Source organism: Onychostoma macrolepis, chromosome 20, assembly GCF_012432095.1.
Source record: "Onychostoma macrolepis isolate SWU-2019 chromosome 20, ASM1243209v1, whole genome shotgun sequence".
NCBI classification, from domain to species: domain Eukaryota; kingdom Metazoa; phylum Chordata; class Actinopteri; order Cypriniformes; family Cyprinidae; genus Onychostoma; species Onychostoma macrolepis.
In genome coordinates, this window is record NC_081174.1 from 15,484,005 (window position 1) to 15,505,478 (window position 21,474).

At 38.8% G+C, this 21,474-nt stretch overlaps 1 protein-coding gene across 1 annotated transcript in view; it reads right to left on the reverse strand.

Annotated features, from left to right (window-relative positions):
* mdn1 (midasin AAA ATPase 1) overlaps positions 1-21,474 on the reverse strand; it is a 48,198-nt gene that overhangs the window by 24,683 nt on the left and 2,041 nt on the right. The window contains 41 exon segments of the mRNA XM_058754929.1: positions 289-448; positions 744-1,008; positions 1,083-1,346; positions 1,687-1,776; positions 1,863-2,051; positions 2,171-2,278; positions 2,366-2,563; positions 2,689-2,811; positions 2,992-3,200; positions 3,332-3,529; positions 3,681-3,938; positions 4,148-4,277; positions 4,410-4,548; positions 4,826-4,956; positions 5,073-5,211; positions 5,554-5,692; positions 6,127-6,261; positions 6,819-6,960; positions 7,053-7,199; positions 7,427-7,635; positions 8,024-8,202; positions 8,754-8,905; positions 9,009-9,116; positions 10,050-10,197; positions 10,556-10,669; positions 10,776-10,872; positions 11,265-11,409; positions 11,498-11,601; positions 11,733-11,944; positions 12,034-12,094; positions 12,178-12,326; positions 14,036-14,148; positions 14,556-14,651; positions 14,787-14,868; positions 16,471-16,646; positions 16,729-16,843; positions 19,859-19,962; positions 20,442-20,573; positions 20,705-20,914; positions 21,049-21,241; positions 21,347-21,454. Of these exon segments, the coding sequence (XP_058610912.1) occupies positions 289-448; positions 744-1,008; positions 1,083-1,346; positions 1,687-1,776; positions 1,863-2,051; positions 2,171-2,278; positions 2,366-2,563; positions 2,689-2,811; positions 2,992-3,200; positions 3,332-3,529; positions 3,681-3,938; positions 4,148-4,277; positions 4,410-4,548; positions 4,826-4,956; positions 5,073-5,211; positions 5,554-5,692; positions 6,127-6,261; positions 6,819-6,960; positions 7,053-7,199; positions 7,427-7,635; positions 8,024-8,202; positions 8,754-8,905; positions 9,009-9,116; positions 10,050-10,197; positions 10,556-10,669; positions 10,776-10,872; positions 11,265-11,409; positions 11,498-11,601; positions 11,733-11,944; positions 12,034-12,094; positions 12,178-12,326; positions 14,036-14,148; positions 14,556-14,651; positions 14,787-14,868; positions 16,471-16,646; positions 16,729-16,843; positions 19,859-19,962; positions 20,442-20,573; positions 20,705-20,914; positions 21,049-21,241; positions 21,347-21,454 (6,171 nt within the window).

The following is a 21,474-nucleotide window of genomic DNA, read 5'->3' on the forward strand; positions in this document are numbered from 1 at the left end:
TATTACATGTCTACCTGGAATACATTATTTACACTGTGCTAGTTGTATCACTCTAATCACAATTCTTAAATAATTTAAACCAATATTTCATGCCCATTTTTTTTTTTTTTTAAATCACCCGTGTTTTATTTTTCAGTAATGAGTGTTGATAAGAGTGTTATTTCACTGTTATATAAATGTGTCGTTGAATCATTTACTACAAGTCAAATGTGCATCTCTACAAATCTACAAAGAGACACCAAAAAGCATCTTAAGCATTTAAAAAAAACATGTTTACAAACATCTGACCTGCAGAAGTTGACGTTGTCCATGAGCAACCAGTCTCCAGCCTGTAGCGCCTGAACTAATGTCCCATCCAGCCACTCAAAGCCACCATGAGTCCAGCCATCCTGCATCTGGGCCAACCGCTCCTTCAGTAGAGTGAAGTCCATCTGCAGCTTTGACATGTCTGCAGCAGACAATCAGAGATTTTATGACACTCTTTTAAAATGGATTACAAGGCTCAAAGTAAGGATTTATTTTTTAAATAATTTGCATTTATTTGATATTTTCATAACATAATTTTACATTACATTTCCAGTAATAATACTAAAAATAAATATATTAAAAGCAAATTTCAACCCATTCTCATTTTCCCAACTCATTCTTACTCAAATGCTAATCTAAATGTCTCAGAAAACCAAATGTTTAAGTTGAAAGGCATATCGAAGACATATACCGCCTGATGTAGTGTAGTGTCTTACCTGTTAAGACCTTGAGTTTAGTGTTGAGTTTGTGCAGCAGAACAATAATGACCTCCAGTTTGTTTAAAGCCTCAAACGTGACCATGCCCTCGGTGGTATCCAGACCCTCCTCTCTCAGCCAGCGGCGGAAAGTGCTCCACGTGCTCAACAGAAACTCAGTGTCCTGCACCGCTCCGTCCAATGACATCAGGCCTCGTCTGGTCACCATGGCAACCACGTAGTCCATGCTCTCCAAGACCTGCTGCCACGGCCGTATGATGTCCACCTAAAAACAGCCACAAGGTTAATAACTACACCAAGTTTGTGAAATACTCAACTTGCCTGTCATTTCCAACTGACCTGCTCAAAGCCACCCAACAGCTCCGTTGTGTCCATGGCGCTGTTCATGGCCATGACTCTCAGTCTGTGTCCTGTTAACAGTGCAAGCAGATGCACTAGACTGCTCTTTCCACTTGCAGTGGGACCCACCAGTATGACCATCCACCCCATCTCCACACACTTCATCAGGGCTTCCAGAGGGCGCAAAGAATGATGGGTAATCGACAAAGGAGGATCCAGAGCAATAGGTGCACCTCCACTACGCTGCAGGACTGAGTAACCCAACTGTATGTGTGTGAAACAGAGATAGAAATATCAAAACCAATGTTTTTAAAGACTTTTATTATAGAGCAATTTTATTATAGATTACAGATTAAGGATTCAAATAAAAAATAAGGATTAAAACCATTAAAATATGTTATAATATCATTTATTATATTATATTATCTGTGTGACGAAGAAATATTTTCACACTCAATGTTTCTTATTTTTCTGGCTTGCGACCAATGTTTTGTCTTTGGAAAAACTACAATAAAAAAAATAATGATTCAAAAAAAAGATTAAAAACCAATAAAAAATAAATAAATAAATAAATGTTATATTATATTATATTATTCTGACCAACCTGCAGGTTCAAAGGGGTGATATGGAACTGTCTAGAGCCCATGTAAGGTTCAAAGTCTTCTCCAAACACCTTCCTAAACACTGCTAACACCTGAGGATAGAACATTTATTACTGATCAACAGCTGTATCTTCATATCTCCAGGTTATGAGTGATAAATGGTATTTAGCGTTGCTACCTGAGCCTTGTCTCCCTCAGTCCTCATGCGGTCTGCATACACAAGTCCAACATGCTGGCCAGGGTTGAAGAAGCCTGGTGATTGGTCTGTCTGCATCAGCTGGCACCAACGGAACAGGTCACGGAGATTAAACTCCCATGGTCCTCCTCTCTGACCCCATCTCCTCTCAACTGTCACTTCTTGGACGAGCTTAGGAAACAAAAAATAAATAAATAAAAAAAATCAAGATACATGGAGTCAAGATCTTCAAATGTCAATTAAAAGAACAACAGAAAAAACACCAGTGAAGTTAAGCATCATCTACTTACCCGGTTACTAAACTGCACCATTTTTGAAATGATCTCATTGTCAATGTTGGGAAAGATGGAGTCACCAATGAACTGCATGTCTTCATTGGTTAGCGCATCCACATAAACCTGAATGAGGAAAATACAGAATTCAGATCCATATCCTCAATCAAATGTGCATTTTGAGAAAACATACTGAAAATCATTCAATCTTACCTGAGTGAATCTGTTAAGGAAGGACCTGGGAAGGCCTTTGCGTCCTCCTCCCTGTGTGAAAGGGTTTTGGCAGCCAAAAATCTTGGTCTTCTCATGCTGAACGTGGAATCGCATGCCCAGCTCAGGGATGTAGATCTCAGCACGATGGTCAAAGCAAGCATTCAGACCTTCCAGCACAGACTGAGAGGCCAGATTCAGCTGCAGAGATAAGAGGAAGAAAAAACAACAATCATTAAAGCTACTCAACTAATATAAATAGATATTTTAGAGTGATCAATTCTGTATAAAATGAAAGACTGAAACACATTTCCATTCATCTGTACCTCATCTAGGACGATCCAATGTCCAGTCTTCAGCCCAGCAAGGAGAGGACCGTCACGCCACGCAAACTCTCCTCCTTTCCCACCTTCCACTGGCAGGTCTGTCCCAAACAGATCCGTAATATCCTGTGCAAAAGGACAAAACAGCACAATGAATTAAAAACAATCTCTGAAAAATAATATACTATCCCCTGGAGACTTATATAACATTGATACCTTTTTTCCACCTGTCAAAAAAGGTTGTTATTGCATTGGTAGAGCTATCCATTATCATTTAAATTGTGTTCTAAAGCAAAACTGACATACAGTTTGTTCAGACAGGTTGATCCTGACAAGATGGTTCCCAGAGGCCTTGGCAAGGGCAGCAACCAGGCTGGTTTTGCCCACTCCAGGTGAGCCCTCGAGAAGTATGGGTCTCTGAAGCTTCAGTGCCCGTAATATCCTCTGAGCATTCACTGCAGTGGTGCCCGCACTCAAAGCGTAGTCCGAAAGACTCCTGCCCTCACTCTCAGGACCTGTGGGTGGATCAGACTATATGTAGCCAACAGAACCCAAAAGTCCTATCTGAGAAATGATTTAATAACAATAATTGCTAACAACACCCAGCTTTAATATATGCACTTTTACATGTTGGTAGATTCCTCACCTGCAGCGATGTAGAAGGGGTCAATGCCAAAGAAGTCTTCACCCCACTGGGGCTCTCGGGGGACACTAGTGTCGTAGACTCTGAGCGCATCCTGCATCTCCTCATCTAGCTCTGTAATTCTGCTCAGTCTCTTCTCCAGGTATTCCATACTCAATTTCCGTGCCACCAGGGCATTCTCTGCTGCTGACACGGTGGTTCCTGGTACCATGAAGAAAAATTGTAGGATTTAAAGTAGACTTCATTCAAAAAAAATCTTACTGACCCCAGAAACGGTAATGTATCTTACTCCTTTCGGGGTAAATGGGTACCAAAACATGAAATATGCAGTTTGCACTCGCTTTTCTCCCACCTGAGCCAATTCCGTCCACATACACAAGGCATGCAGCGTGAATAAAGGCTGTTACAGTGTCCAATCTCAGGTCCCATTCTGGCTCCTCCTCCTCCAGCTCCCCCATGGTCATGAAGCCGTCCTCGTCCCGCTCACATACCGTGTTCATGAAGTTTACCCATGACAGAATGTCTCGGACGCTTAGAATACACCGTCGGCCGAACTCCTGATTGGTCAGCCAGTCGATGAAGTCCAGCATGAGCTCTGCTATGTCTTTACCTGAGATTTGAAAAGAGGAAGATCAATGATGAGTCCAGAACAGTGTAGGAGATTGATTGCCAGGGACAACAAACATCTAAGTAGTTTAGTTGTAATTATACAAAGCTATTGACTGTAGAATCCAGCTGATCGGCCAAACAGATTTAAGTACTTCAAAGGGTGTGAAATAAGGCTTTTTATAACTGATTGCTCTGTGCAGAGTGACTCACCTTGGTGGTCATGCTGGTCCAGAGAGAGTCCAGGCCTCAGATTGTGTTGGATGATCTGCATTAGATCATTACGACTGTTGCTCTGGGGACACCAAATCTCTGTGAACCTGTTCCTGAGTGCTGGAGACAGCTGTACATATGCAAACACATTAGTGCCACTGGTCGCTTGTTTCATCCATGCAAACACAATCCACTTATTTAGAGAATATTTAATAACCTCAACATAATGTTCCTCAGCCATGCTAATTTTCCATGTACTGACCTCTTTCTTTCCAAAATCACCTCCAGGGTTCATGGTAGCGACAAGCCGGAACTTCTTCCCGGCAATGATCAGCTCAACATCTTCATCATCTCCGCTGCCTTTCTCTGCCAGCACCAAAGATTTTTCAGTCTCCAACACGCTGCACAGAACACACAGTCACATAATCACTTTAAACATCAGATGTGCCAATATCAATGATGTACAAAGATTAAGTGATTTGCATTGTCCTGATGTGATGAAGAAGTTGCACATTTGGGGCACAATTTCAATTAATTTTACCTAGAAACAAAGCAAACAAGTAGTTTCAGGTCTGTTTTTGAATTTTCCAAGCAAAACTGAATTGAAAACTTTTAAGTAAAATTTAAACACTCTGTTAATAAGCTGTCAATGTGAGGACATGGAGTGTAAATTCACACCTGTTGAGTCTCTCCAGCACAGAGTCATCTGCCAGCGAGATCTCATCCATTAGAAACACACCGTCCTGTTTCATCGCCAGCACCAGTGGTCCATCGTGCCATTCAAACAGACGGCCATCCTCCGCATCAGCCTGAAACGTAATACATTAAAAAAAACAGCACTGATGAATAAGCTATAAGCTGGTGGCAGTTGGATTTTGGACTGGAACTGAGAGTTTTGTAAACTCTTAAGAAATATAAATATTACCTGTTGGGTTCCTGTGTGACGGACAGGTCGGAGGCCACCCAGAAAGTCAGACGTCTCCATATGCAAGTGGCAGTTCACAGAGAAGAACTTCTGACCAGCTAATGCAGCAAACAGCTGGCAGATGGTGGTTTTACCACAGCTGCAGTAAAGGGGAGGAATTTTTAATCCATTTGAGCTTCTTTTATCTGATGAATAAAGGTTTTAAAGGCAAATTTTGTTTCCTGTGGTGACATATTTTCGATTGAAACAGGTGTTTCTATTTGTTATTGCTAGATGGCAACTTTTTTACTCTAATGCCCCCACAATGTCAATACTTGTCAGTATTTGCCCACCACATTTACAACAATATTTGAAAAAAAAAAAAATATTACTATTAATCTGATAAGTTACATTTTGTTAACTTTAAGATGTGTCAAAGGGAACTGGTCAGATTTTCAAACCCTCTCACTGAGGTTCAACTAGGGACTGTATCGCAGCTTACCCCGTGTCCCCAACAAGTAGAACAGACTCTCCAAAATGAAGGGCTCGTCCCACTAGCACAGCCAGTCTCCTCATGCCCTGGGTCCACACCACATGACCGAACTCTTCAGGGACACCCGCAATGCTGTCCACAAAAGGGCCTGCCAAGTGCCAAGCCATCAACAACCATCAATATACCAAACTGAGCTAGCCAAAACAATCAATCTGGCCATTAGTTATAAAGTGAGCTAATCAAGCTGATCTTTAGGTAAGCATCAGAATCAAGAATTTAACATTTCATGGAAAATATTTTGCCACCTTAAATCATCTGCATAGATGGAAATAAACATCACATGATACAATCAATAAACTCACACTCAATAACTGCATTATATAAGAGCATGCCGGTAGTGAGGGTTGCTAAGATGCCTTATTAAGGGACTGTCATTAAACTGTGCAGTGCTACTGGTATTGTTTATGTGATAATGCAATGGAACAACCAGTGAGAACAACATTAGTAATTGAAAGTCATCGACCTGATGTCAGAATTCGGTGTGCCTCTGTGGTCAAACTATGTTTGTGCTTAAAAACTCACTGAACTGAGAGGTGACCTGAGATTCAGAGAAAAGAGCATCTGGGTTCACAGTCCTTTTAAAGTGCTTCTCCAAAATGTTCTGGATGGTTAGCACTTCCTCTGGTTTCCGGACACGGCCGGCCAACAGCATGTAGCCTGAAAGAGTGAACACGATGATTATTACAGTTGGAAATTTTCAAATTTTCAATTCCTTTCATTCATCAAGGAGGCACTAATTGATCAAAAGTAACAATACAGTCTTTTACACTGTTACCAAAGATTTCTATGTCTAATAAATGCTGGTGTTTTGAACTGAATCCTAAAAAAAAAAGTACCACGCTTTCCAGAAAACAAGCACCACAATCCATAACAAGAAGAACTGTTTCTTGAGTACTAAATGAGCATATTAAATTGATTTCTGAAGGATCAAGTAACACTGAAGACTGGAGCAATGGCTGCTGAAAATGCAGCTTTGTTATCATAGGAATAAATTACATTTAAAAAAAAAGTTGTAATAATATTATTATTATTATTATTATTATTATTTCACAACATTACAGTTTTACTACTAAATAAATGCAGCCTTGGTGCACATAACAGACACAAGATAAACATTTAAAATACCTTACAGACACCAAACCTTTAAACTGTAATGGACATATTTGATTTTTTTTTTTACTCCAAAGGGGTTAAAAGTTTGTCATTGATTTTACCGTCATCTGCCAAATGTTGTAGCCAATCACGTGAGGTGTCATTCTGCTCTTCCAGCCTATAGCGTTCAGCCCAGCGGAATAGGTCTCTTAGGGTAATGTACCCATGTTTCCCAGCAAACACACTGGATCCTCTACGTAAGGACTGATAAAAAAATATCACCATATCAAAAAATATGATCGTGAACTTCTCAAACTAGATTCTTATAAACTGATGCAACAAAATAAGGTGCGCACCTGCAAGTTCTGCATGACTTTGATGAGTTTGGAGCAGTATGATGGGGGCAAACAGCAGCGCTGATGGAGAATGTTCTCAAGCTCTGCACTGGGCAGCTCATCAAAATGCAGCTCTACAAAACGGTTCCTAAAAGCTCGGGACAGAACCTACACAAAAATGAAAGACACATGGGTCAGACCCTGAAAGGACATTTAGATAGAATAATTTAGTGCATTAAAATTCTTGAGCTCTTCCTGAGCAGTAACATCAGAACCATTATATCAGCACTTCCCAATTAGTTCCCGCATTATTGTTGCAGATTACAGTTTACAAAAGGTCAAAAAGGCGAGGCTGCTTGACAAACTGGTCTTTTTTAAAAATGTATTGAAGAGACCTTTCTGCCACCGTAAAGCCCAGGAGGATTCTGGGTGGCAAAGAGCATGAATCTGGGGTGGGCTTTGACCACTTCCTGTGTCTCGGCGATGAAGAGCTCCCGGTTGTCATCCAGCAATCTATTTAGGGCCTCGAGGACATCAGTGGGGGCAAGGTTCAATTCATCTAGAATGATCCAATAACCTTTCCGCATGGCATCGATCAAAACGCCTTCAGGGGAAAAAAAAAAAAACATGTTGTTTACATGAAAACATGACAAACATAAGGTTAATCGAACACTGAATTATACATTAAGAGAGACAACGATCTCATTTACCATCTGACATGGCAGTGAATACTTAGAATTTATTAATATCATTAGCAAAAGTCAAGGGTCTTTAATTGTTTCAGCCCCCTGTGTGGGTAGATGGATGGAGCAAGGACCCCCTGAGTGTTGCATTTTAAGCCTGGCCTATAATAACGTGCAGTTAGTACCATTTGCATGCATTTAAATAATTTTTACATTAAAAAAAATCTTTCAATGGATTTGCAATGCAAGCGTAACAGATTCATATACTTGTACATTTCCATCATAATGTGTGCTCCAAAGGTTATGTACCTTCTTTGAAGACAAGTTTGCCATGATCATCAGAGGAGTAGCAGCCGATGTACTCCTGGATATCTGTGTGCTCATGGTTATTGATCCGCACACACTGGTTTCCTGTGGCAGCTGAAAGCCATTTTATCAGACTCGTCTTTCCTACAGACGTTTCCCCCTGAATAAGCACTGGATGGATGCTAATCACCAAAACAACACATGAGAACAGAGGGAAGAAAATGTATAGAAGAAACCGTAAAAATGGTGGAAAATGATTCCTTGTATGTAATGAATATACGGTGTGTATGTATATATATTTCACAGATTGCAGAGTGAGTAAATACTGTGTACACAGATTGCGGACCACTTGTTGACTACTTGTACATGGATAAAGAATTACAAGCAATATAGAAATATAGAAGTGTGGGGTTTCTCTGGTTTGGCCCAGAATGGTACAGAAAGTCTATTGGAGATCATGAAATCTGATGTGAAAAGGGTGATGCCCCAAAAGTCCTGAAGTCAGCTCTATATAGATACAGAAATCAATTGATCACTAGGTCCTGAACTTTCCCAGACAAATCAGTCGTTACTATGATTACTACCGAAAGAACTAAAAGTGAATCAAATCTCTTACAACAGTTACGAACCCTCCCACAGATCAACAGAGAGATGCTGCATATGTAATATGTATCGACAGTGGGATTGATCTACGGAACGTCACAGGGGACATATCTGGGGTGGGTTTTCCTACCCGGCAGACACTACCCGTGCCAGGTCTTTCAGGTTGAGCTTGACAGAGGGTGTAAGGATGTAACTGAGGTCTACAGTAGGCTCCATGTCCCCCCGACTCAGCCAGTACTCCTCCATCTGCACACATACGCGGTCCTTTGGCTGTGGGATTGGCTGAAGAGAGAGCACAGGATCATTTTTACACAAAGCACATCTATAGTCTACCCCTTTAAACAAACATTGGCGTGGATAAAATCTGTAGCTCTGAAATTATTACCTGTTTTAGACACTTTACATTTCCTCCTAGTATGTACTGACACACCAGTTTCTGCACAACAGGATGAGAGCTGCGATCCAGCTGAGTGAGAAAACTCAGACAGAAACCCTGCAGAAGATATTAAACCTCTACGTAAATATACTTTTTCCATTTCTTTACACAATGCACACACAACACACCTCTCTATTTAAATGACTACTGTTTATACCAAAACAACAAAAACAAATATAAAACACTATCATATAATTGGTTTAAAACTTGTTGCATTAACCATAATAAATGAAGCTGGTCAACGATGAACGGGAACTAATGATGACGAAATAAACTGCATAAAAAAGCCTTTAAGCTTTAAACAACCTGGTTGCCCAAAATTAACGTTAAAAAAAGCACCTTGCTTTCAAAAAAATGTGAATTTAAATTTATTGACAGTGTTAAAGGTTGAAGAAACCCACCATCTAATGTAATAACTCCTAACCTGTTTTCAATTATTTTATTGTGTTGATTTATGCTCCCACTACGATAGCAAATTTATGACCTGCAAAAGCTGGAAACCTATATGGAGTGGACAGATAATGATATTAGTAAATAAACAATCTCCAAAATACAGTGTACTGTGTCTAGATTGACTGGTGGGGTAGTCGGCATTGTATAATGCAAACTACTCTGTTGGAAATGCAGTGCCGGTGGGACTTTGAAATCCAATCTACATTGTATGAGAGCGGCGTGTTGTGACGTAACAAAACTAAATTGCTTTCATTGTAATCAATCAACCTGTCTAGATTACAAGTGTAGAAACGTCACACTCTGCGGTAAAGATGCAGCAAAACAACACAGCTAGTTTGTTTTATTAAGCTGCTCCCTTCTGCTATAGGCACAGGGTGAAACATCCATACCCTGGGAAAGTCAAGTTCATGTGTCTTTACATGAACAGAAAAATGTTTTTTCAACATGGCAACATGGAACAGACACAACTCACTATGTGTCAGACTCTCAAGATATTAACACTTGAGGCAGAAACGATGAGGAAGACAAACACATTACCTCATAGAGGGAACGTTGGATGTTGTAGCAGGGGTCAGAGACCACATATTTCAGAGCTCTGCACAGAGTACGCAAGCTGTAGTGAGGCTTGTGACCTGTACCGTCCACTAGCCGAGTGTTAGCCTCCTTACGAACAGCCAAATAAAAACTGAGGGGAAAAGCAGGGAAGATTCTGTTATAAGAAACCATATATAGGAACATCACAATGGTCTTTTAGTATAGCACCTAACCAAAAGGATGAACATGAGGGATGAATTCTGTATGTTGTGTATTTTACATTGCTTGGGATAAAAAACATATTTGTTAAGTAAAAACACCTAACATTTGAAATTTCCTTAATATTATCAAGAAATGCTGATTTGTTATATAATGGTTGTGCTATTGGCTACCAGTGATCTTCTATATACTATGGAGATCAAAATGCAAAAAGCTGAGTTTTAGTGAGGAAAGTCAGTTTGCTGTTATATGGATGGCAATGGAGACCTACTAAAGAACTGTGCACAAACCTGATGATTCCATGGATGATGCCTCTGGTCAGGTTAAGGCCTTTGAGGTAGTCAGAGACCAGGATTCGTAAATCACTCTCACTCTCCAGCTCCTCCACATACAACTCTGTAAATCTGATACATCAACACAATTACATTAACTTCATATTAACACATACAGTGTTCCCAGAAATGATTTACATTTCAGTGTTTGACATCAGTGTTTGGCAAGATCTCTCACCTGTTTCTGATGCCCAGTGGCAGGTTCCTCTTGCCTACATCAGTGGCTGGGTTCATGCAGGCAAACAGGCGGAAGTCTGGATGACGAACCAGAGGCTCTACACAGAATGGCACCATGAAAACAGTAAATTACCTCTGAATTAAATTAAACATTTATAAATCAACTACAACACTTTTGGTAAAGGACAGTAATTTAGCATCAAGCACACCTGAACATTTATAATGTACACTACCCTTCAACAATGTTACAATAATTAGAAATGGTGTTCTTTTAAACTTTCAACTCAAAGAATCCTGAAAAAAAAAAAAAAAAGATCATGGTTTCTACAAAAAGTTATTTTTTATTTTTAATGCATTTTATCCAAAGTGTTTCAGGAACACCATTACTACAGTGTGCCTTAAGAAGCAGCCTGGGGAAAGGCAAAGTACTACTAGGGCACATATTTACCAACTATACCACTTTCAAAAAGCCACTTTGTTTGGGACTCACCAGTATCGCCTCGATCCAGCAGCACCAGCGACCCGGCGCTGCCCTCCAGCAATCCACTCAGACACTCCAGCGTCTCTGCAGCAGCCAGATTAATCTCATCCAGCAGGATCCATTCGCCCTTCTTCACAGCCTGGGCCAAAGTCCCCTGAGCAGATACACAGACAGTCACAACATTCAGCAGATACCAAGAGAAAGAAGAGGTTTAGACAGGAGGTGAGAGGAGTGACAATTACCTCCACAAACGCAAAGACCAAAGCGGATTCACAGGCGCGAATCTGTTCCTGTGTCTGACTGAGTTTGAGAGCCAAAGCCTCCCACTGCTCCTGCAGCAAGGCAGCTATGAGAAAAACACAAAGAAAAAGGATCACTAAAAAACATGTAGAACCATCTCAAAACGTCAAAAACACAAAGAATTTAGAAACATCAGACATGATGACTGATGTAATTGATTTGAACCTTTAGAATTACCATTGGGTTTATCATGTAGTTCCTTGGTTAGTGCTGATTTGCAGACATGGTCCATGAGCTTCAGAAGGTCCTGCCAGCGTTTGCCTCTGAAGCAGGTTTGGACGTGACCCAGGAAGGTCAGGTTCTGTTTCCGTGAGTATGTCTGGGAAAAGAGGTCCTCAAATGCTTCCCGCAGGGGCAACAGGAGAAGCTTATGGTCCACTGGTTTATACCTTCAATTAACACAGATCAAGGTCAGCAATTTTGCATAGAGCTCCACCACATTTGTACTGTCCATATTTCTTGTCACTTGTCTACTCACCCTCCTAGTAGGTCAGCTGTGTCACTCTGTTGGTTCATGTTGACCACTCTGAGTTTGTGTCCTGTGTGCAGTAGAACAGAGCAGGAAGTTAACAATGATGCACAGTGTTACACCTACTCGCTCGGTGAACTTCAGGTGTGTTACCTGTAATCTCCGCCAGGTACTGCACTGTAGAGGTCTTTCCTGTGCCTGTCTCCCCGACCAACAGGACAGGTTCCCCTTTAGTGACACACACTGAGAGTTGCTCCAAAAGTACAGAGGATGGCCGTGTGGTGGCAAATGTTTGTCTGCCTCTGTGGGGCAAATACACATCAAATATGGAGGCTTTAATATTATTTATATACTATTTATAAATATTTTGAATTCATTTTCTAATATAAGTTTTATAATTCATTTTAGATAAAGTTTTAGTAGTTTTGTTAAGTGAATTTTTATTAATTTTTGAACTTTTAGTACTACAACTGAAACTTATTTTTTTTAGTTTTTTTTAGTTCAAATTTTTAAGTTTGCATTTTTATTTTATTAATTTATTTCAGCTTTAATTCAATTAACAAAAACATTTGTTCAAAATTATTTTAAGGTCTAATTCTCGCTATTAACAAACCATTTGATTAACTATGACTTTGCCTCAATAAACTCCTAATTTGCTGCTTATTAACCCCATAACTGTCACTCACGGTTTTGAACACAGACATGATAGTGCACTATCCAAACTTATTTTTTTATAATTCATGAATGAAAACATTTTCCAACGTGATTTTGATGTCACATTTCCATGATAATTCAATGTCTGATTTTAAAATGGATTTCAAAGGATGAATTTTGAGATTTTAAGTTTTCAACTGATATATAATTTCTTATGATTTCTAAAGCGTGATAGAGAAAAAGGCAAATAAGAAGACTTTCTGTGACAAAGGTCAGAACTCCTGTTATGATGTAGATTTTTCAGGTGCACTCTTGTCATAAATTAATCTATTACTTTTCCTACATAATTTTTTTACAAAAAAAGTGGTAAAATACCTATTTAGGAGTCTTAGACCTTTCCAACGATATATAGTTTGTCATGATTAGATTAGGATTTAATTGTAAAATAGTGAAGTAAACGTAGGCGTCCCACAGGGTGGACGGTGACAGTTAAGAGGTTAATAATTAGTAAGGTAGTTGTTAAGTTTAGGTATTGGGTAGGATTAGGGATGTAGAATGTGGTCATGCAGAATGTGCTTTATAAGTACTAATAAACAGCCAATTAGCCAACAGCAACTAGTTAATAGTGAGAATTGGTTCCTAATTTAAAAGTATTACCAAACATTTATAATAGTCTTAGTTTTAGCTAACAATACCAACACTGGCTATGTCTTATCACATTTTAAAATAAAATGTAAAACCAATTCTACAACACTGAGATTCCACTGGAACGATAAGTGTTCACTCCCTCTTGCCAGCTAAGGTCACTGAACAAACAACGCCTTGTTGTTCCTCCACAACGAGGCACAGAATCACTTTCCAAAACCTTTTACCCTCTCAGCTCCTCTCTTGCTGAAAGTGCTGCCAACCTTCACCCAAACGGCTTCTTTTTTTGTTCTCTGCGTTTCTCCTCTTGCTTCCTAATCTAGCTGTCTAATAAACCTGCCACTGTATATTCTAAATACTGTTGCCTCTCTGACGAAATGCCTTTTCTCCTATTTTGTCACTTTGGATAAAAGCATCTGCTAAATGCATAAGTATACATGTAAGCTCTCTTCCAGTGCTCTCTTTATGCATGACGACTAATACAGGAATCCTGCTATATTTTCATTTGTGATGCTCAAGGCTGTTGTATTCCCTGTCTTAAACAGCAGTTACCAATCAATCTCATACTGACTCAATTTCTCAGCAGGGTGCCTTCCACACAGTTTTCCACACAATTTGTAACATAGTAGATTGAAAGGGGAAAAGCCAGTAAGAGAGAGCGAGACAGATGAATGGAGATGGGTAAGGTTACACTCTGAAAATGCAATCTCACATGCTCAGCCACACTGCGTCGCTCTGCTTGCGGAGTAACATGGCACGGCCCACCGTCACCTCCAGCTCTGTCACACTGATTGCAGGTAGGTACATCTGACAAAAGTGCTGGGCCTGAAATGTCACATTGACAGTATTAGAGCAGACTTTGTCTCTATATATTATGGAGAAATGTAACAGGGTGCTTTTCAGCCATTACTGTAATATTGCACACTTTTTGACCAATGAATTTCCATGACTTTTCCAAGTAATTTTTGAAGGCAAGTTTTACTCTACACAAGCTATTACAACAAGCAATATCCAAGCAATGGAATTATTTAGAGCAGACCAATACTTGAAAAAAGTACACCAACTACAGAAATTTCCTTGACCTTTCCAAGATTTTACTCATTTCCAGGCAAGGAAATCGCAAATATAAATGTTAACAGGGAATTGTAAAACTCTGAGTTATCTCCAGGTTTTCCATGGCCATGTAATAGTTTGTGTCAGTGAAGAGATAACACGTTGGTGCAGAGTCCTACCTTCTCTCTGGATATGTTGAGTTTGCTGCCAATGATCTCTGCCATCTTGAGTCTGCTCTCGGATTTGGAGAGCATGGCAGTGAAGCAGTCCAGAGCCTGAAGGTAAAAAAACATTTATCTTATAACAACACCGGTAAAAAAGACATTTTATTAATAGTAAACCCTATAATGTGATCCAACAAGCAAAAACCAAAAAATGAAAATGACAGATTAATGCTGGTAGCCACTCACCTCTAGAAACACATTCTGTGCTGTGGAAGCACAAGAGCTGTCAAAATTTAAGCATATTCTCTCACACCATTTCAGCAAATCCCTGTTAAAAAAAAAAAAAAAAAGAAAATAACTTTTGCTACCAAGCATTTACCATGACAACATGGATGCAAAGAATGCAAGAAAGTATATTTACTATACTCATATTTAGTCAATAGGGGTGGGCAATATAGCCTCAAAATTATATCACAATATTTCAAGAATATTTGCGATAATGATATTTATGACGATATACAAAAAAAATATGGAACAACGTTTTATTGGTGACTGCAGCTGGCAGGCAGCAGCATTTATTAGTGTAACACAATGAAGGGCATTTTCCATCCCTTTCCAATGAGCTACTGTCATTGATGACAGACTACCCAATTCGAAATGTAAATCTATTGTCATAAGCTGGCAGAAGCAGCATTATAGTGCAAGTTGTGACCAGTGTTGGGCAAGTTACTTTAAAAAAGTAATTAGTTATAGTTACTAGTTACTTCTCACGAATAGTAACTGAGTTACATCATTATAAAAGTAACCAATTACCATGGAAAGTAAGTTTTTACTTTACAGTTATTAAATGGTCAAATATGTCAAATAACTTGGATGCCTCCAAAATGTACCATGGTGTGCAGTAATAATATTCTACAATATTATTGTTTTACTTAAAATAAAATGTAGCCATGGTAAGCTATTGTTTTAGTTTTTTTTTTTTACTTCCACGTGAAATCACAGTCACCAAAACATTGTAAGGAGGCATGACCGTAGGCAGACTGGCTGCTCAAATTGTTTTTCACCCAGCGTCTCTATAAATTAGGTGATTGAGTGAGGAAGTGGAAGTGTATTGATTAGTAACAGCAGGGTCTCCACACCACTGAACTTCTCCTGACAGGACGCTCATATCTGACACACTTTCAGAGCTTCAAAATGGAGGCATATTCATTGCTACCCTAAGTATCGAGTATCAAAAAAATTGAAAATAAAACATATTACAAAAAAATACTGTTGCTTTGAATATGTAGGCCTACAGAAAAAAAATAAAAATAAATAATAATAACCCTCTACAAGACAGATATGAAACTCGGTGTCAGTGTGTGGTATCTATTGTACAAAGCTAGTTATATAAATGATTTGCCCTGGCCCAAATCTCACACTGTGTTTCTGGCTAGGGTTCCACAGTGGGAACAGAGAGATCGATATGTCATTGACTGCAGCAGCGTCCAGTGGAAAGCTGATGAATAGCCTGAGGCCCAAACACACAATGGATGGACACAGACTGATAGATACATCACAACTCTGCTCTAATGCAGAACTGGAGTAAGGGTTTTATTGTAGAGTCACTGCTTTAGTTGAACTGTTTGTTACGTTGTGAGGTCCTAAATTACACTCATCATTTATTGATAAGTCTATGGTGTCATTTCTCGATGCAGAGATATTTGTTAATGCCCACAAGCATTTAAAAGAAACTGCACAAATACAAATCTGACTTGATGTTTAACTATTTAGAGAAGGTACAAATTAGCAAGAAATTGTTTGGAACATATTACATATATAGATACATATTACATATAGCACATATTATTTGTATCAGTATATTATATCAGTATGCTTTTATAATTATGCAATGATGATTTTGAATACTTTTTTCTAATTCTAATGTTACCTCAGTGAGAGGCCTCTGCCCTCCAGTGATGTGATATGTTCATCTGATATGTTTTGGGCTGCACTAGGACCCTGCGGACTGGAGCTGATTTGATGTCTGTCTCCTGTTAGCTGGCAGTAGATGTCCAAAAGACGCTCCACCACCACTGCCAGGTTAGGGTACCTCTTCATTAGGACCTGAACAGAGAAACAAAATGAGAGATGAAAGATGTTATCAGGATCTACACAAAATCTATTTCAGTGTTAGGGAACAGCTTACCTGTTTAAGTTCCTCTCGGCTCATGTTGCCAATCTGCAGTTTACTCCAGTATTTGTCCAGAAGTGCAGCATGTGAACTCTGCAGTCTATGCCAGGCTCCTCCGCTGTAAAACGTCCTAAAAATAATGATTTTAGTCATTATTAAACTCATGTTAAAAATTTAGCTTAGAATATTTCTTATTAGCATATTGAAGACTGGAGTGATGGCTGCTGAAAATTCAGCTTTGGCATCACAGGAATACATTTTCTATTTTAATATATTTTTATATAAATATAATAGTAATCTTAAATGGCAATAATATTTCACAAAATTAGCGTTTTACTGTATTTTTCAATTAAATAATTGCAGCCTTGTAATTACACACACACACACATTGTACACTATTCATTATATATATACAGTAGTGGTCAGAATTATTGGCACTCTTGGTAAATATGATCAAAGGCGGCAGTGAAAATTAATCTGCATTGTTATTCCTTTTGATCTTTTATTTTTAAAAAAGTCACAAAAATCTAACCTTTCATTGGATAATAAGAATTCAAAATGGGGGGAAATATCATTATGAAATAAATGTTTCTCAAATACACGTTGGACACAATTATTGGCACCCCTAAAAATTCTTATGAGTAAAATATCTCTGAAGTATATTCCCATGCATATTCACAATTTTGAGCACTCCAGGGGGATTATGAACATGAAGTTATCCAGCCATGGCTTAATATATATATAGGAGGGAAAACAAAGCCCAAATTCCCTTAATCATCCATCACAATGAGAAAAACCAAATCTGGAATACTGTATCAAAGAATTATTATTTGATGTGCAGCAAAAGATAATTGAGCTTCACAAATTAGTGAAGTGGCTTTAAGAAAAGAGCTAGAGCAGTGACAATTCCCATTCCCATTTCCACCATAAGGGCAATAATTAAGAAGTTCCAATCAACATAAAATGTTACGAAACTGCCTGGAAGAGGACGTGTGTCTATCGTCCTAATGCACGGTGAGAAGGAGAGTTTGAATGGCTAAAGACTCTCCAAGGACCACAGCTGAAGCATTGCAGAAAATAGTTGAGTCTTGGGTTCAGAAAACCTTAAAGGTTCCATAGAATGGAAAACTGTATTTACCTTGGCATAGTTAAATAATAACAGTTCTGTACATGGAAATGACATACAGTGAGCCTCAAACACCATAGTTTCCTCCTTCTTATGTAAATCTCGTGAATAAAAAAAGACCACTGAAAAAAAAGGCAAATCAGAACATAACACAGACTGTGACGTAACAGTCGGGATCACTACATTTGCATAACGTCTACCCGCCCATGTTCTAGGCCAGCCGCCAGCCGAACCTACACAGCCAAATCATCAGAAGTTCTGCAGGTATTGTAAAGAAACAAGCGAGGACAACAGCGAAAATGGCAGATCATGGAAATAAATGTTATGTTCCAGGCTGTGCAGGGGATGTGAAGTGCAGGGATGGGTTGGTGTCTGTATTCAGAAAGGCACGGAAAGCAAATAACGCGTTCTAATAAAATAATGCGAGCCACTAAAGGGACATGGTTAGCTCCTTGCTAGCAGTAGCCTGTTACATTACATTACATACGATTTCACTTACCACATAAACAGAGTAAGGAGAGATGACTGAGGATGATGGCGAAAGATTTACAGATCCTGAGCACCACTGACAAGCATCTGATCTTGTAAAATGTGTGGTAAGTACTGCCGCTCCATAGTATAAGCAGAGTACGTGCGATCGCGAATCTCGAAAGCAAAAGTGAAACTATAACGCGATCGGCCGATCGTTCAAAAGCTGTTTCAATGCCCCGCGTATTAATAGTGGCTCCCTGATGCCCACATTTTATATACAGTATAATTATCCGACGATATAACTGCGAGAGAAGGTATTGAAATATATATTTTCCTCCCTTTGTTTCCTTTCTGCTGTGAGCAACTGAAATGAGCCGCACTGTGAAACAGCCAATCAGAGCAGAGCTCAACATTGAGCCGCACTGAGAAACAGCCAATCAGAGCAGAGCTCATTATTATTCATGACCCTTCCAAATAAGCCAATAACAAACCATTTAATTCTAGGTAGAAATCCTAGGGTTGTAAATGCACATGTAAAACCGTTTATAGAGATGTTTTGCCCTTACCTAAGCCATATACCTTCTATGTAGATATCAGAGAACAATTTAAAATACTGTATCAATGCATTCTATGGCACCTTAAAAAAAAAAAAAAAAGTCAAACAGCACCTACATCACCACATGTTTGGGAGGATTTCAAGAAAAAATCTCCTAGCTCATTCAAAAACAAACTCCAGCATATTCAGTTATCAGACACGACTGGAACTTGGGACTGGGAATGGGACTAGCTTCTATGGTCAGATGAAACAAAAAATGAGCTTTTTAGCAGCAAACACTCAAGATGGGTTTGGTGAACACAGGGATAAAAAGTACCCCATGTGTACAATGAAATATACTGCTGTATTTTTAATGTTGTGGGCCTATATTTCTGCTGGAGGTCCTGGACATCTTGTTTAGACACATGGCATCATGGATTCTATCAAATACCAACAGATACAAAAATCAGTAAGTGACTGACTCTGTTAGAAATCTTATAATGGGCCATGTTTGGATCTTCCAACCGTAAAATGACCCACAAAAATGGGTCACTGAGCATAGAAAATGAGAAAATGAGTGGTGAACTGAAGAGAAGAAGCACCAACATGGAGCTGGGAATCTAAAGGGTCTGGAGTGATTCTGGATGAAGGAATGGTCTCTGATCTCTTGTCAGGTGTTCTCTAACCTCATCAGGCATTATAGGAGAAAATTTAGAGCTGTTAAACTGGCAAATGGAAGTTTCAAAAAGCACTGAATAAAAGGGTGCCGTTAATTGTGTCCAATATGTATTAGAGAAAAACATTTATTTCATAATGATATTTCCCTCCATTTTAAATTCTTATTATCCAATGAAATGTTAGATTTTTGTGAATTTTTTTAATAAAAGATCAAAAGGATCAACAATGCAGATTAATTTTCACAGCCTTCTTTGATCATATTTACCAATGGTGCCGATAATTCTGACCACTACTGTATATAATATATATAATGAATAGTGAATAAAAGATCTTACCTTCGTGTTGCAAAAAACTGGAATGATGGGGACATCTGAATGCAGTCCTCACGTCCTGGAATTGTCAATTTCTTGTTCTCCATGAGAGGGAGCAGAACCGATATCTATAGAAAAACACAACAAGAGCATGATTAAATATAACTTTATCTTCTAAACCATTTAATTTAACAGCAGACCAAACCATTCATCAAAAGAATAAATAGTTATATTTATATATTATTATTTGTATTATTTACATTCAGTCTGTTTCCAAAGTCAGAATTTGACCATATATATGTAAAATGACATAAAAAAAAACATTGTTTTGTTTTTGTCACATGCAAGCGAAACAACATATATTTATATATATATATATATATATATATATATATATATATATATATATATATATATATATATATTAGCTATATTTCTTAGACAGCATCAAATGTACTGTAAATGCAAACAGCTCTAATTAATGCAAATCAGCAAGAACTCAGTAACAAAAAAGTCATTACACATGTTATATAGACTTTAATAGTCATAATAGAAACATTTCTAAAAAAGACTATGTTTTCCATGTTTTTGCGCATTCACCACCCACCACATCCAAAGGAGCATGATCAATGTCCTCCAGCAGAATCCAGTAACCTTTAGAGACTGCCTGGGTCAGGGACCCCGGCTGCCACACAAACTTTCCAGGAATATCTGTGCAGCGGTACATACCCAGCAACATCTACAGAAAACAAAGACATGAAAAATGTTTGCTTAACAGCAGATAAACAAAAAATATTGTAAAACAATAAGCAGCAAAATGAAAACAATGGAAAGAAAACTAGCATATTTCCAAATTCAAGCAAATCTCACCTTACTGTCGGTCTGATCTCCAAGCTGAACTTTAAGGATGTCAGGGGCTTTAACGTGCCCAGTGACAGCAGCAAGATATTCAACAAGAGCAGTTTTTCCACATCCAATTGGCCCTTCCAAAAGAATGGGCTTCTGGGACGCCACAGCCATGGCAAGTCGCCGAAGATTTTGACAGGTTGAATCCACCAGCACTAAATTGCTTAAACTTGTCTGAGAATTACAGATTTTGTGATTATTACAATACATGCACATTCTCCCATAATACACTAATAGAGGTATTGAAAAAAATACAACTGGCTTTATGTTTATAAGCTTAATATTCTGCTTTTGGATGTCCGTCTTGCCTGTTCATCCTGGCGAGGGGTCCGTCTAGGTAGAATCACCCCACACACCACAGTAACACTCCGTGTCAGGTCTTCTGTCACCACTTGACCGCGGGTGACCTTATTTACCCTTTCTTTCCGCCATACTGCTGATCCCTGATTGGCCAAAACCAGAGCTTTTTCTACCTCCAGCAGCTGTGTCTCCTCAAGTGACCTACATAGATATGATATTGGTGATAAGGTATAAGGTGATACAATTTTTTACAGTTAGACATAAGGTGATAAAACTCACCTTAAAATAAAAGATATTCAAACTTACTTCATTTTCAGATGCAGAATCTCTTCACTCGAAAGCACCTTCCTCAAAAATATTGTTTTCTGGTTATCTGTCATGTGGGACACCAGGGCAAGGCACTGGGCAGTGTAGCTTGAAAAACACAAAAAGAA